This window comes from Microcaecilia unicolor, chromosome 3, assembly GCF_901765095.1.
Source record: "Microcaecilia unicolor chromosome 3, aMicUni1.1, whole genome shotgun sequence".
Lineage (NCBI taxonomy): Eukaryota > Metazoa > Chordata > Amphibia > Gymnophiona > Siphonopidae > Microcaecilia > Microcaecilia unicolor.
Window position 1 is genome coordinate 93,201,938 of NC_044033.1, and position 16,936 is coordinate 93,218,873.

At 42.4% G+C, this 16,936-nt stretch overlaps 1 protein-coding gene across 2 annotated transcripts in view; it reads right to left on the reverse strand.

Moving 5' to 3' along the window:
- Window positions 1-13,748: 13,748 nt before the first annotated feature.
- KIAA1841 (KIAA1841 ortholog) overlaps window positions 13,749-16,936 on the reverse strand; it is a 155,845-nt gene continuing 152,657 nt past the window's right edge. For both annotated transcript variants that reach the window (XM_030196181.1, XM_030196182.1), the window contains exon 21: window positions 13,749-13,960. In XM_030196181.1, the coding sequence (XP_030052041.1) occupies window positions 13,924-13,960 (37 nt within the window). In that variant the 3' untranslated portion in view covers window positions 13,749-13,923. The remainder of the gene's footprint in view (window positions 13,961-16,936) is intronic.

The window sequence follows — 16,936 nt, forward strand, 5'->3', positions numbered from 1 at the left end:
AGGTGGCGTTGAGACATCCAGACAGCAATGTCGGACAAGCACGCTGAAACTTTGGTTTGGATGCAAGGTGAGATATCAGGGGTAGAAAGGTAGATTTGGGAGTCATCAGCATAGAGATGGTAGGAAAAGCCATGGGATGAGATTAATGAGCCAAGGGAAGAAGTGTAGATAGAAAAGAGGAGGGGACCAAGAACAGAACCCTGAGGTACGCCGACAGGCAGAGGGATAGAAGTAGAAGAGGATCCATCAGAGTGAACACTAAAGGTGCGGAGGGAGAGGTAGGAAGAGAACCAGGAAAGGACAGAGCCCTGGAATCCAAGTGAGGACAGGGTATCGAGAAGTATGCTGTGATCGACAGTGTCAAAAGCAGCGGAAAGATCAAGAAGAATGAGGATGGAGACTTTAGTAAGCGCAGTTTCGGTTGAGTGGAGAGGGCGAAAACCAGATTGTAGTGGGTCAAGAATAGCATGTGAGGAGAGAAAATCAAGGCAGCGGCGGTGAACAGCACGCTCAAGTAATTTGGAGAGAAAAGGAAGGAGGGAGATGGGTCGGTAATTAGAAGGACAAGTAGGGTCGAGTGAAGGCTTCTTAAGGAGAGGTGTGACCACAGCATGTTTAAAGGCAGCAGGGACAGTTGCAGTGGAAAGTGAGAGGTTGAGAATGTGACAGATAAAAGGAATAAGAGTAGGAGAGATGGCATTAAGAAGGTGGGTGGGAATGGGATCAGAGGAACAGGTGGTACATTTTGAGGAAGAAAGGAGAAGTGTAGTTTCCTCAATAGTAACTTCAGGAAAGGAGGAAAGGGAATGAGGGGAAGGAGAGAGAGGGGAACGGACTAGTGGAGGGAGAGGTGGTGAGGTAGAGAAAGCAAGGTTTATCTTTTGAACCTTGTTGTGAAAGAATTCAGCAAGGGTCTGAGGAGATAATGAAGGGGGAGTTGGGGGAGGGGGCACCTTGAGGAGAGAGTTCAATGTGGTGAAGAGAAGTCGAGGATTAGAGCCAAGAGAGTTGGTCAGTTGGATATAATAATCCTGTTTGGCACGTAAAAGAGCAGATTGGAAAGAGGTCAGCATGAACTTAAAGTGTAAGAAATCAGCAAGGGCCCGAGATTTCCGCCAGAGGCGTTCGGCGGAGCGGGTACAGGAACGTAGGTAGCGGATATTAGAAGTCAGCCAAGGTTGGGGTTTTGTACGCCTTACAGGGCGGGTCATCAAAGGTGCAAGAGTGTCTAAGGCAGAGGATAGAGTATTGTTGTAAGAAGAAACAGCCTCGTTGACAGATGTGGATGGTGCCACAGTAGAGAGGAGGTTTGAAACATGGGAGGATAGAGATGAGGGGTCAATATCGTGAAGATTCCTAGATAAATTAGATAGGATAGGACGGGACTGGGAGGGAGGAGATTTAAGTGTGAAAGTTATAAGATGGTGATCAGAGGAGGGATGATCAGAGGCAAGGAAACTAGAAGGTGAACAGTTGGAGGAGAAGATGAGATCAAGACAGTGACCATTTTGATGAGTGGGGGAGGTGGAGCATAGTTGGAGATTAAAGGACGACGTTAAAGCGAGTAACTTGGAAATATAAGAGTTGGAAGGATCATTAGCAGGAATATTAAAGTCACCAAGGATGAGAGAGGGGGAGGAAGGATCATGGAAGAAGGCAAGCCATGCGTCAAAGTCACTGAGAAAGGATGAAAGGGACTTATCAGGGGGACGATAAATGACCGCTATTCGAAGAGGCAGAGGAGAGAAAAGGCAGATAGAGTGGACTTCAAAGGAGGAAAAACAGTGAGATTGAGGTGGAAGAAGGGGTTGAAATCTGGAGGAGGGAGAGAGAAATAGTCCAACACCGCCCCCACGGCCAGCAGGGCGAGGAGTATGTGAAAGCTGAAGATGTAAGATCACTGCTATTGAAATGCTCCCAAGCCAACTGCTCCCCAGATCAATGCCCAAAATACCTACTCAAATCCATCCCTATGGAAGCAGTAAACTAGTTACTCGATGATTTCAGTGAGCTGTTAAAAACTGTCTCTTCCTCCTGATATGGTGATGGGAACCGCAAAAAATCAAACTATGTGGAAGTTAGGCAATCGCCTAAGTAATACCAAATTACCTGTTTTTGACCTGCATATATAGATATACACATGTATCCTAGTTTGTAATGTTATTAGCCCAGTAACCCAGTTTAACTCGTGCCAGGCAGCTGCCTAGGCATGGCATTGTAGTCCTATATATTACATTATTTTGGCTAATATTAGTAAACTGCATTCTGAGTTAAGTCAGAGTAAAGCCAAATTCCTCACATTCCTTCCCATCTGATAAGGAAGGGGGTTGCAGCCAGAAACAAGTCTTCCATACATGGTCAGGGATTTCCCTACTGGCTGATAGCCAACCTAGGATGGTCAGAGCTGAAGTATATCCTTGAGTGCCTTTGTCTATTTTTGGCACCCTTTTTCTCTTTGCTCATTTTCTCCTTGACTCTCTGCCTTTACACCTCTTTTGTTGGGACTGTTGGCCTTTTTTCATGCAAAGGAAACTCTACAACTAGGCAGAGCTCCGAAGACAGACAGGAAGAATTTTGGATGCTGTTTCTGTATGTTCCTGGCTTCTGACTTGTATGCTGTTTTCCTGAAGCCTGCTCACCATAATCCTGTGAGATACATCGAACTACAGTATGCAAATAAAAAGAAAAGTTATTTTAACTATATTAAATAATTTGTTTGTTATCTGCACATGTCTCTGGGAAACTTAAAGAACTGCATCAGCCATGAAGAGACAGTATTGGTATAGACTGCAAGCAATAAAGAGCTTCCAGTGGGCTGCCTCATGACCCAGATTGGGAAGGCAGGATAGGCCGTAGCTGAGAGCTTGTAGAAGAAACTGTCTAGCTGGCAGGCCATAGAGGCTGTGGGTTAGTTGCGCGCAGAACTCACAGTATAGGCGGCTGCCTAGCAGCTCGCATCATATGGGCAAAATTGTTCTCACTCCACTGTTGAAGGGATCTGGGCTTGATGTAACATCGCCTGCAAACTATTGTCTAGTGGCAAGCATACCCGTTTTTACTAAAGTATTAGAAACCTACATCAGTAAACAACTCTCTATATCTGGAAAAAAACTTTCTATATTACACTGGTCACAATTTGGCTTCAGATCGTCACATAGTACGGAATCATTGCTGCTAGTTCTAATATGTAAAACAACACCTATGCAAAGTAATTCTTCTGCAATTTGATATATCGGCGGCGTTCGATGTGGTGACCACACATTGCTACTCAAATGCCTGGATCAGATAGGAATAACAGGGACTGTGAACAAATGGTTCAGTGAATTCCTTTCAAATCGAAGCTATTCTGTCAAGCAAAACAACCAACTTTCCAACTATTGGTCTTCTAACTGTGGGATCCCGCTGGGATCTACCCTTTCTTCTGTTCAATCTCTTTATGTCACCCCTTTTCTCAATACACCTGGGTCTTAATGAACTACTATTATCCTACGCGGATGACATCCTGCTTCTCAAACAAAGATACAACTCAGTCTGTAGCCAATGGCATGACTGCTGTTAGCACCTGGGCTCTGACCAATAAACTGAAATTGAATGCGCAAAAAACCAAGGTTCTGTGGTTACGAAATCAGGGAGTTAAGGTCAGATCCCATCATCAATATCTTTGTCCAATGGTTAAAGCTTTACAGTTGAGTCTGAAACCAAAGTACTAGGGGGCTTGTTAGATTCTTCACTCACCTTCTCTTCCCATATTAACCAGCTAGGGAAGAAAACATTATTCTAAATGAGACAGCTGCCTCTAGACAGATCATTCTTTGACCAAAAAGCCTTTTACTACTAGTCCTACTTCACTTGGATTACTGTAATGCTCTATTTCTTGGTATTGTCAATATCAGAAAAAACTGCAAGTCATATAGAATACAACTGCCAGACTAATATACAGATTGAATAGATATACTAGTGTTTCAACTCATCTTAACAAACTGCACTGGCTTCCTATAGCAGAAAGACTCAGGTTCAAAGTTGCTTGTTTAATTTTTCAAATCTTTATAGGGTTTCACCTCTGAACTGCTAAGACTGCTTGACTACGTTTGGTCCAGTCTAACAGACTAAAAGAACAACTGATGCTAGCGTCACTGTTTCAAAAGACAATTCAAAATCAGAAGATTTTCAGCTCTCTATTCCCTGTACTTAGAGTTAAAATATGGAACTCTCTACCTATTGCCATCAGAATAGAAAACAACTACCTTAGCTTTAGCAGGAAGAGGCTAAAAACCTCTCTCTTCTTCCGAAAGACTGCTTCATAATAATCCATTGACTTCTACCTCCTAGTACCATCCATTATCCTTTCCTATAATGTTTTTGGTCTCATGCATTACACCAGTGGTCTCTAATTGTTCTCATACTTCACACTAACATTATCGGCTTTTGTCTCACCTAGAATGTAAACCGCACTGAATCCTGGAAAGGGGAAATTAGCAATATACAAAAATTGATTTGTTTATATTGAATCTTCACTTGAGAAGTTTAAGGCTCAACTTAAAGCACTTTTTAGTAACGTTTTTCCTTCCTGTACTCCTCTGACCTAATTCATATTTGAATTATCTGATGCTTGTGTCATCCCAGTTCCAGTGCAGCTTTTACTTTGTCCTTGTGTGCTGTTCACTGCCTTCGTCCCAAAGTTTGCTTAGTTGTAATTACTCCCAGTTTTCCTTATATATATGATATGAAATGTAATTTAGCTCCCTCTTGTGACATCCTTTTTCATACCCTATGTTTTATTTTATTTTAATACCATTGTAAACCATTTAGATACTAGTGTAAATTTGCAGTATAGCAAATAAATGTGAAATGTGAACTATGAACTGTAGGGACACTTTTTCCCCCAATCCAGACCTTTCTCTTCAGTCATTCAAGGATAGGAGTGGACGGAAGGGGAGGGGTGTAAGATTGGGCCAGACACTGCACAGCAAACAAGAGCCCCTGCTCTCCATACTCCAGCACTTTCCTTTTCTATCCCAGAGGTAAAATGCAGCAGCTGGAGAGAGCTGCATGCAAGATAGGACCATTGGCAGTGGAGTGGTGGTGGAGTATACATATAAAATGTGCTATACTGGTCAACCCAAAGGTCCACCAAGCTGTCTCAGACAGTGACCAATCCAAGTCACAAGTACCTGACAGGATCTCCCCTCTCCCCCCTTTCTCTATTTCGGTGGATGGCACTCTCATTCTCCCTGTCTCATCTGCTCGTAACCTTGGGGTCATCTTTGACTCCTCTCTCTCCTTCTCTGCTCACATTCAGCAGATTGCCAAAACCTGTCGTTTCTTTCTCTACAACATTAGCAAAATCTGTCCCTTCATCTCTGAGCACTCCACCAGAACCCTTATCCACACTCTTATCACCTCTCGTCTTGATTATTGTAACTTACTTTTCGCCGGCCTCCCTCTTAGCCATCTCTCTCCTCTTCAATCAGTCCAAAACTTTGCTGCGCGACTCATCTTCCGCCAAAGTCACTATGCCATTAGCCCTCTCCTTAAGTCACTTCACTGGCTCTCTATCCGTTTCTGTATTCAATTCAAACTTCTCCTACTGACCTATAAGTGCATTCACTCTGTCGCTCCCCAGTGCCTCTCCACTCTTGTCTCTCCCTACGTCCCCCCTCGAGTACTCCATTCTGTAGATAAATCTCTCTTATCTGTCCCTTTCTCCTCTACTGCTAATTGAAGACTCCGGTCCTTTTATCTCGCTGCACCTCATGCCTGGAATAGACTTCCTGAGCATGTACATCTAGCCCCGTCTTTAGCCGTTTTCAAGTCCAAACTCAAAACCACTCTTTACTACTGCATTTGACTCCTAACTCACTTACCCTGTCCTTTATCCTCACCTCTTCATTCCCTTACCCTTAATTGTTCTGTTTACCTGTCTTATCTAGATTGTAAGCTCTTTGAGCAGGGACTGTCTTTTGTGTATGGTGTACATGCCTTGTAGCGCTATAGAAATGATAAGTAGTAGTAGTAGTAGTAGTGGAGGAGTGGCCTAGTGGTTAGGGTGGTGGACTTTGGTCCTGGAGAACTGAGTTCGATTCCCACTTCAGGCACAGGCAGCACCTTGTGATTCTGGGCAAGTCACTTGACCCTCCATTGCCCCATGTAAGCCGCATTGAGCCTGCCATGAGTGGGAAAAGCGCGGGGTACAAATGTAACAAAAAAAAAAAAGTAGTAGGATCATGAGCAGCAAATCTACTCCTTACTAATCAGACCCAGGAATAAGTGGTGCTTTACCCAAACTACCTAGCTAATAGTGGTTTATGAACTTTTCTTCCAGGTACTTGTTTAAACCTTTGTTAAGAGAGGGCTGCAGTGGAAAGGAAGGGAGATTTCTCTTTGGCCTGATGTATCTACTCTATCCCCTTCTCTCCTTTTTCTCCCCAGGTAGTGGCTGTTGTCATCAAGGACAGGAACGGGAGAGGCATGAATAAAAACAGTTCCAGGCTACACCACCTCTAAGTTATTTATGGGGAGGAAGAAGAAGTGAATGCTAAAAGGGGAATGAAAAGTGGTGGTGGGATAAATACCAGGTGATTATGGTCTCTGCTACATCTCCCTGAAGTTATCAATGGAAACTTAACTGTTCACAGTCTTTCTTCCCTAAGGTCTGTGCTGCCATGCGTTTTCCAGCAGCAGTGAGGATTAGGGCTTGGGTAGAGACTGCTGGGATGGCACTCCCCACCTTCTGAGGTATAGTGTCCTCCACTCAGATGCCACATCCAATCTCCCTTCAGATAGTGCCTACAGCAGCCAATGGACCCCCCACCCCTGACAGTGCTCCCCACAGCCGATCACTCACCCAAAAGTGCTCCCCACATCTGATGACTCCTTCCAATGCTTCCCATATCTGCTCACCCAACAGAGCTCCCCACCTTAGTAAAAGATCCCCTTAATGCAACACATTTACTTTCAAATTCATTTTTATAGGTTACTGCAAAAAGAAAACACTGTGTACTTTTTAATTTCAATATTTATTTTGCTTATTTTGAAACATTAGTTCAAGATTAATACAGGATAAAATGCAATACATTTAGTCAGAAGGCTATTAATAATACAGAACAAATTGCATTTGCACAGCATATACAAGAAAAAGCAGCCCAGCTGGGAAACAAAAGTTATGTTCAGAAAAGAAATCCATGGTGGGAAAAGGCTGTTTTCTATTCCCCCACCCCCCTTAACAAAGCTGCGTTAACGGCTGCTGGTGCAATAGTGCCGACACAGCCCATTCACTTTGAATCGGCTGTCAGCATTGCTGCGCAGGTTTGTAAAAAGGGGGGGGGGGGGGTTAGTAGCATAGTAAATGACGGCAGATAAAGACCTGTATGGTCCATCCAGTCTGCCCACCAAGATAAACTCATTTTACACGAAATGTGATACTTTATATGTATACCCGAGTTTGATTTTCCTTGCCTTTCTCAGGGCACAGATCGTAGAAGTCTGCCCAGTACTGTTCTTGTACTAAGTTCTAAAGCTAACATCGAAACCCCTTAAAATTTACACTCCAGCCCATCCATATCTATTCATTATAGATATGGATGGCTTTTCTTAAGGCTGCAGTGATTTTACAAGTATAACCTCTTGATACACACATCCTTCAAACCTTTACAATAACACATTCTCACCAATGTTTAAAATGTTTCACCTAAAACAGGTTTCAGCTGTCACAACCTGTAGACATATTTTTACAGTTTAGGTGAATACCTTCATAAAGGTGATTAACAAACTAAGGGGGTCTTTTACTAAGGTGTGCTAGCGTTTTTAGCTCATGCTATGGGCATCTTGGCATTTAGCGCCAGCTGATTTTTAGCATGAGCTAAAAACGCTAGTGCACCTTAATAACCCCTCAATTAAAAAAAATATTAGGAACAGTCAAAAAATGTCTCCATTGGATATAGTCTATGCATAGCAAATAAAGACTGGGCCTAACATTAAAACAATTGTTGCTTTTTATTGAGAGCAACTTATAGAATTATCAGTTATACACATGTAATATTATATTTTGAAAAACATTTTTTTTTTAGAGTTTGTACACCCACACTGTGCTTGCAATAAACTATGCTTATTTTTAATATTTTGATATGAAAATCATACCCTCTTTCCTGTTTCCACATTCATTTTCCACCAGTGATTGACTAGAAGGGAGAAACTGGCTAGATCCATGTCAATCTGGATTCAGACCCGGTTATGGAACAGAAACGATCCTTGTATCTCTACTAGATCTTCACAGAAACCGAGACAGGGGATTCACCTCAGTGTTAGTACTGCTAGATTTCTCAGCAGCTGTTGACACTGTGGATCTTGTGGATCATGATATCATGTTAGCATGACTGATAGAAACAGGTATCAATGGAACAATACTTGCTTGGCTTAGATCCTATCCGACAGGCAACAATCAATAATGTTTGGCAGCAACTCATCGCTACCATGGGCACTGACATGTGGGGTACCACAAGGATCGATACTGTCACCTATTCTGTTCAATACCTACCTCAAAAGCCACTAGCTAAGCTGATTTGGTCAATGGATACTCAGTTCTACATCTACGAAAATTATGTGCAGCTACTCATACCACTGAACCTGATTTACCTTCAGCCCTGAATAAACTGATTACCAGTCCAACATCAATTGAAGAATGGGCTAAACACAACAAACTTTGCCTGAACCCAAGTAAAATGGAGATTCTCTGGGTCCCTAACACAAGTGGATACATACCTGACATCAAAATCTCTTTTGGGATGTACAAACTCCCCCTCAAATCACAAGTCAGAAAACTTGGAATACAGTTAAATTCAACACTTACTCTGATTCCCCAAATCCAAGCAACCTTCAAGAGCTGCTTCTATTATTTGCGACAGTTACGCTGCCTCTCTCCTTACATCGAGAAGGTAAATCTTATCCCAATTGTGCATGCCATGATAACATCAAGATTGGATTACTGTAATGCACTCTACAACGGTCTGACTACAAAGGGCCTGCACTAGATCCTTATTGATTCAGAATGCTGCAGCAAGAGTAATAGAAGGTTGCAAGCAACGTGACCACATCACACCATTTTTGCAAAAACCTCATTGGCTACCAGTACAATACAGAGCTAAATTTAAAACTCTATGTCTGATTATCAAGGCTCTTAAAGGAAATGGCCTCGAGTACCTGAAGAATAGGATGATCCTCTACACACCTCCAAGGACACTAAGGTACTCTCAAGGACTATCACTAACCACACCCTCTGCAAAAGACATTACATGATGTGATACCCACAAGTGAGCCTTCTCTGGAGTAGCCCCCACACTCTGGAATGCACTGCCTGAAAGGCTGCACATAACACAAGACTATCTCTACTTCAGGAAGCACGTTAAAGCCTGGCTCTTCAACCAGGATTTCATGGAAGAAGTATCTAATTTGGCTACACATACTACAGCAGAACATGTTTATCCACTCCTACCCTAGCTGAGATAATATTTAACCATCTCTCTGACCTCATGTGCATCTTTCTTTAAAATTAGTCACCTTACTTTCTAACTCCTCTTACCTATCTATATGTTCCATCTTTGCTTATACCCTACAATGTCAATTAAAATGTTCTAATACATACTGTGTTGACATTGAAAGTAGTATACTATGCCATACTTTGTATTGTTATTTGAATATTTTTACTGCTGTAATTCTCTGTTGCTCATGTTTAATTCCTACAGTACACCGTCTTGAGTGAATTCCTGCAAAAAGAAGGTAAATAAATCCTAATAAATAAATAAATTACTCTGCAGGCTTCCATGCACATATATTGATCCTTGGGTAACATAGATTTTTTTGCACATTGTGAATTTTATTTTGTTCCATTAAAAGACATCACAACCTAAAAAGAAGCCTATGTATAGGAAGTAACAAAACTGAAAGACCATGCTTATGGATTCAACTGAATCAGACATGGAAACTTATGCATAAAGGAGTTGCATTAGCACACTTTGAAATGTGTGAGTAGTAGCACCAATCATCCAGGTTTCATTCTTTGTGAAAGATTAAACTAACAATGATCTCAGCCCACTATGGAATGCTCACATTGGGAAAGGCTTCCCTGAACATTTGGTTTGGTTAAGCATCTTAGAACAGGATTTAAAGTTCGTAAGTCCATTACTGTAATTTATTATTTCATAGAATGTGTGTTTCCATCTGGCACCATATGAAACTCCATGCTATCATTCCCAAGAGCTCAAAGCAACCAAATAGGATTTGTCAGGCAAACTTAGGATATGTCCGATATTTGGAATGTCAAGAGTTTTTAATACTGCATTTTTCACAATAGTTCAATGCTGAACTTTGGAAAGGTAGTTCCAGCTAAGTATTTCTGTTGTCAATCTTAATTGGCACGTCCAACAACACTGAAAAAAGATAATATCCTATTCTCTGAATACAAACACAAGAGAGGTAAGAACCACATACAGAAGGGGAACAGAAACACAGGAAGAGAAATGGTATGAAGATTTGCTTTTTCTTTCAAGCAGTATAACTGGATAAACAAAATAACCTTCCATGGTTAAGGAAGACAACTATATAACTTTTAATAAGTAATTACCTGGCCAACATTTAGAGCGATTTAACCAGGCAAGAAAGGCTCCTGCCTAGTTAAATTGTTCCATCTGTCCCAGTCACTGATGTTCAGTGGCATTTAATGGGAGAGTGCCTGTGAATCAGTGCAGAATGTCCTAGTATTCTTTGTTTAGTGCCGGGGTGGTCTGGGAGCAAATTTAGAAGTTATCCAGGCACTGCCAGTATCCAGAGCCAGTGCCCCAATAACTATCCGTCCATGTAGGGATTGCACAAAATAGCTGTCTTAACGTTCCAAACGTAAAGACTAGGGGACACTTGAGGAAGTTACAGGGAAATATTTTTAAAACAGGAGGAAATATTTCACTCAACGAATAGTTAAACTCTGGAACTCTTTGCCGGAGGATGTGGTAACAGTGGTTAGTGTATCTGGGTTTTAAAAAGTTTTGGACAAATTCTTGGAGGAAAAGTCCCTAATCTGCTATTGAGACAGACATTGGAAGCAACTGCTTACCCTGGAATTTGTAGTATGAAGTGTTGCTAAACCTCGTGGACCTGCCTCCCAGAAACGCCATAAGATCATCCCGCAAATTTCTCAATCTGCACTTCCCCAACTGTAAAGGACTAAAATACAAGCTGACACACGCCACCACCTTCTCTTACATGAGCACGCAGTTGTGGAATGCACTACCTACAGCCCTGAAAACTATTGACGAAATAACTAACTTTCGCAAATCTTTGAAGACACATCTCTTCAACAAGGCCTACAAAGAGAACCCATAGCCACAAGGCCTACAAAGAGAACCCATAGCCTTACAAAACTACCTCACTAACCACCCAGCTATGAAAGTCCACCTTCTATACTATCCTGCCTAACACCTTCCTTCTCTCTTCCCTTACTTAATTTTTGAACACTACCAATTGTATCTGATATCCTGGAATGACTACGTTGAGCCTACAAATAGGTGGGAAAATGTGGGATACAAATGCAATACATAAATAAATAAATAAATTTGGGTTTCTGTCAGGTACTTATGACCTGGCTTGGCCACTGTTTGGAAAACAGGATACTGGGCTAGATGGACCATTGGTCTGACCCAGTATGGCTACTCTTATCTTCTAGTTATCCGAGTGCTAGCACTGGATTATTCCAGCCACTGCCCAAGACCATATATTTAGTGCAAATGCCTGGATATAGCCTGGCACTTGATATATAAACCTATGATTCAATACTGGTAAAATATGGTTTAAAGCACTATGAGTGTTCTTTGGAAAATTCATCCATAAAAGCAAATAAATAGAAATATTTCCAAGTGAAAGAGAGATGCACAATTTAAAAATTATGTCCTATGACAGAAAATGTGACTAGCTTCACTCCTCCAAGCGACAAATCTTTTCTTCTCAAGTCTTGATGGTAGAAGCAGTTATTTTGGAAGAGTTTCCTAGAGTTATTTCATCTGGGGATGAGGGAGATAAGTGCCTCCCAAGAAGGTGTGACTAGAAGACATTTGGGAAATAATAACTAGGAAAGAACAGACTTTTGGATTCAATTGCTAGGACAAGTGTTTTCTCAGAATGATAGTAGACTGAATCAAGAAGCAGGACAGTAGATTGAATCACGAGAACAACAGGTTATCCCTCTCAAGAACCAGATGTAAGCTCTGCAATCTGTTGGGGGATTCCTGGATTAAAAGCTAAACACAGCCTTACGTTGAACAAAAGAAATTAAGGGGCCTTTTTACAAAGTTGCGGTAAAGCCCTAAAGCATGCTTACCACAGCAAAAAATAGCATACTGTGAGGTGCACTGATGTCCTGTGGTAATTTTGCCATGTGCGTGTGCTACCCATGCATAAAAATTATTATTTTTCTTGGCGCAGGTGGCATGCTGGGGGGTGGAGAGTGGGCATGTTCTGCGCTAATCAGTTAGCACAGCTACATTGCCGCACACTAACGAATTAACGCAGGTTTAGCATGTGGGTCCCTACCGCCTACAAACTAGGTGGTGGTAGGGGCTCATGCATTAATAGGAACATTAGCACGTGGTCATTACTGAAAATAAATCTGAAAATCAGCCATTTTATCCCAGCGGTAAAAGGGCTATGAGGTTTTTAAATTTTCTCCGGATAAGGATTTTTTCAACTCAGAAGTTGTGGAAAAAATCCCCCATGATGAGAACATAGGGGTTTACAAAATGTTCTACTTTCTGAGAAGGAGGCAGCAAGAGGAGAAAGGGGAAGGAGGAATGGACACTCTGCTCTCTGTGGACATTTCTTCCTTCTTGGAATTCTTTAGTGATAACATCTTTATTAAAGTCACCTGTGCCCTGAGATGAGGAAGAACCTAATATTTAACTGTTTTTGTTTTGTTTTTTTTTAGAAATAAAGATGTTCCTTTTTGTGAGCAGGAGACGATTCTTTTCTCAAGATGTAGCCAGAGCGATTCAATTAAAAGAGTGAGTTTTTACTCCAGCTCAAAATGTATGGTTTGGAGATGGGGGAACCTTTTTCTTTAGTTTCCCTGTGTTTAGTTTGCCATGGGTAGAACACATAACAACCTTCGGTGTCCAGATTCAGTGAAGATTTTCTTCATGATAAAAATGCTTAATTGAATCTTTACTGGTGGGTTATGGGTGATTAGTGTTGTAAAAAGATATAAATAAATGGGGGGGGGGGGGGGTAGGAATCAAGTAGTATTTGACTCAGCTTGATTTTTTTTTCTTTTGATTCTGCTGTAGTAATATGTTTATGCTCTCCCATAACCCATAAAGGGGGCTAGTTTGGGCTTTCTCTAATTTTTTGTTCATGGTTTACTTTTCTCTTGATATTGCGATTTTCCTTTTTTATGCTCAACGTTTCTTGTGATTTACTTTTAAAATTAAAATTTGAAAGAAAATTTCATATGAAAATTCTAAATGAAAAACATTAAGTAATATGAAAAGAACATAGCATATAAATTTTAACACAGGTAATTATATCTGAATTAATGGGATATCCTAAATGCTGTTCTTTCCTAATAAATATGACAAGCAGTTAAAATTGATATTATACTTTAACTCTACATCCCATCTGTATGCTTAAAAAATTAAAGTCTACAAACATCCAACATAATACTCTAAAATACAATAAAATTTATTCTAAACGCAAATATACAAATCCTTACATTTAATATACAGGTTTTTTTTACATTGCATTCATATGACCTAGATAAGTTACATGGCTTAAGGTAATAATAAATAAGTCACTTGAAAGCACTGGAAGCAATGCCCTCTACATTTCTGAATACAGTGCATAATTCGAAGTTCAGCTCATAATCCTTCCATTTGTACTAGAGGTTCCTTACGTAGGACGTCCTTGCGTTAAACGAGTCTTCAACCTTAATTTAAGAAAAGAACAAAGGAATAAAAAATACTTTTCTATTACTGATATGTTGTAGACCTGTGAACAGTAAGATTAACTGATTTGGTATTCTGGTTTGTCTGCTTCATAAACTGGGGGGTCCCTTTCACCAAGCTGCAGGAAAAAGTGCCCTGCGCTAGCTGCAAGGGCCATTTTTCCTGAGCGCCAGAGCCATTTTCTCCAGTCAGTAAAAGCGGAAAGAAAATGGCCACGCGGTGAGGCAACTCTTACTGTGTGGCCATTGAGGTGGCGCTAAGGGCTTCCAAGCTAAGGGGTCCTTTTACAAAGGCGCAGAAAAATGGCTTGTGGTAGTGTAGGCGTGGGTCTTGGGTGCGCGCAGATCCATTTTTCAGCACGCCTGCAAAAAAATGACTTTTTTTTTTTGCAGAAAATGGACGTGCAGCAAAATCAAAATTGCCGTAAATCCATTTTGGGTCTGAGACCTTACCGCTAGCCATAGACCTAGCGGTAAAGAATTTGGGCGGTAATGACCTATGTGCGTCAGATGCCACTAAAATAAAAAATATTTTGCGAACGCGCACCAAAATTGAAATTACCGCAAGGGGCACATGATAACTCCAATTTGGAGCGTGTTGGGTGCGCATAGGCGCCAACGCGGCTTTGGAAAAGGGGCCCTAACTGGGCAGCACGAGGCGATGCCTGATTATCACTGGGTTATTGCCACGTAAGCCATTTACGGGGTTTTCTTTTTCTCCCAGAAATGGCGTGCACTTGGGGCGGGTCTACCGCCAGCAGATGCGATGGGCCGGCGGTAGTCCCGGAAGAGTGAGCAGTAAGCAGTGGTGTGCTGGTAAATTTTTAAGAACAGGCTCTCTCCCCGGTCCACCTCTGCGCCCCCCCCCCAAATTGCAGAGCTGGCTATACCCAGGGAGAGAGCCGGGGGGGGGGGGGGGGGGGGGAGGGGTCATGCATTACTCTCTCCGGGAAATTTTTTTTATTTTTAGATGCTTCCAAGTTCCAATCTAATTCAAGTTTAATGTGGGATAAAATGCCATAAATAAGTAAATAAATAGACAGAAACTCTGAACATTGAGAACCTGATTCCCATAACATGATGCCTGTTTTAGAAGCCCATTACCAGGAGAAAAAAAATCTCTGCAGGGTTAAATGTCATAAATAACTAAATAAATAGATAGCTAGAAACTCTGAATGCTGAGCACCTGATCCTTATAATGATATCTGTTTTAATGGCCCTTTACCAGGAGAAAAAAGATCTCTGCACAAATATAATACATGCTAGGGTGTCCCTATAACCAGCCCCTCTAAATGACACACTGAATATGATTGATAACAAATTACTACTCTATCTATGAAAAGTTATTCCATTACTATACTTCCTCTGACCTCTGTGTACATCTGTATGCTGCCAAAGCTGGCATGTTTGAAAATATAAGCGAGATTGAACTAAAATGCTACCAACAATAAATAATGACAACCTACATGCAGCAGCTCAAGTTTGCTTGATTTTGTTTTCAGTTTAACGGCGAGGACAGCCTGCACGGGAAGGGGAAACAGACTAACTTAAATAGCTTCAACTTTTTTTTTACTTCATGCTGTCTTCATTCAAACCCAGCATAATCTCCCTCCTGCTGCTCCTCTGTGAATCCTACCTCTCAGCTTCAATTCCCTCTGGCCATTGTTTAAACATTACTTGTTCCTGCAGCTGTAGTGGTAACACCAGACGCTGCCTGATCCACCCGGAGCCTGTCTTTGCCTGTACAGCCCCGCTGATGCAACTGCCTGTGGGTGGGATCCAGCAGAGAAAAGGCTCCGGGTTGGTCAGGCAGTGGTGAGGGGGAGGGGAGATGACGATCCTAAGGGACAACATGACAGGTATGCTGGGAGCCTATGGGAGGGTGGGGGCTTGGGGAGGAGGGAGAGAGGAGGAGAAAAAAAACCCAGATAATTGTGTGCTTGCTGCCTGACTCCAACAACTGGCTCCTAAAAATCAATAAAATTTAACAAGGGGCTCGTGCGAGCCGGTGCGAGCCGGCTCCAGCACACCACCTGCAGTAAGCCCCCGTTGGGCTTAGGGCCCTTGGATTTATAACGTATATCAAATAAAGTCAGGCATGCAAGAGTTCTAGTCAAAGAAGTATTAAATCAAGTTGTACTCTTTATTAGCAACCAGTAATTGCAAGACTATTTGACTTTACTATCTAGTTGAGGGGTGGGTAATCTACAACCTGCGGGCTGCATGTGGCCCAAGAATGAACTTTATACGGCCCACAAACAAGCATATCTCCCCTCTTTCTTCCAGTCCCGCAGGACAGAAGAAAAGTAAATGCCTAGCTCAGTACTGAGCTGGGCATGTACTTTTCTTTGGTCCCGTGGGACTGGAAATGAGAGGAGAGCAGTGGCGATCCTAGGTCGGCTGCCACCCGGGGCGGATCGCCGCTGTGCACCCCCCCCCCCCCCCCGGGTGCAGCGGTGTCCATCTCCCCAGGGTGCAGCACGACACCCCCCCAGTGCAATGACACCCCCCTCCCCGGCGCATCAAGCCCCCCCTCCCCGGGTGCATTCTTGGCTGCTGGAGGGTGCGGAGAGCAGCCGCGCACCTGTCGGCTCCACTGGCTCCCTGCTCCCTCTGCCCCAGAACAGGCTGCTCTCTGCACCCTCCAGTAGCGTGCACCCGGGGGCGCCCCGTCCTTGCTACGCCACTGGAGGAGAGACCTGCTTGCCGTGAGTGAGGGAAAGAGACAAGGGGACAAGGGGTGATGCTGGGATTCAGGGAGGAGGGGGGATATAGAAGGGAACTAGGGCACATGGAATTTGGAGGCAGGGAAGAGAGAGGTTCTCAAGTCAATGCAGATGTGGTTAAATATCCTCTGAGCCAGGAACTTTGTAAAAAAAAAAAAAATCATGATTACCAGTTTCTTATGCTTACCCAAACTGTGCACAAGTAACAAGAGAAAGCAGCATTGAGATGTTT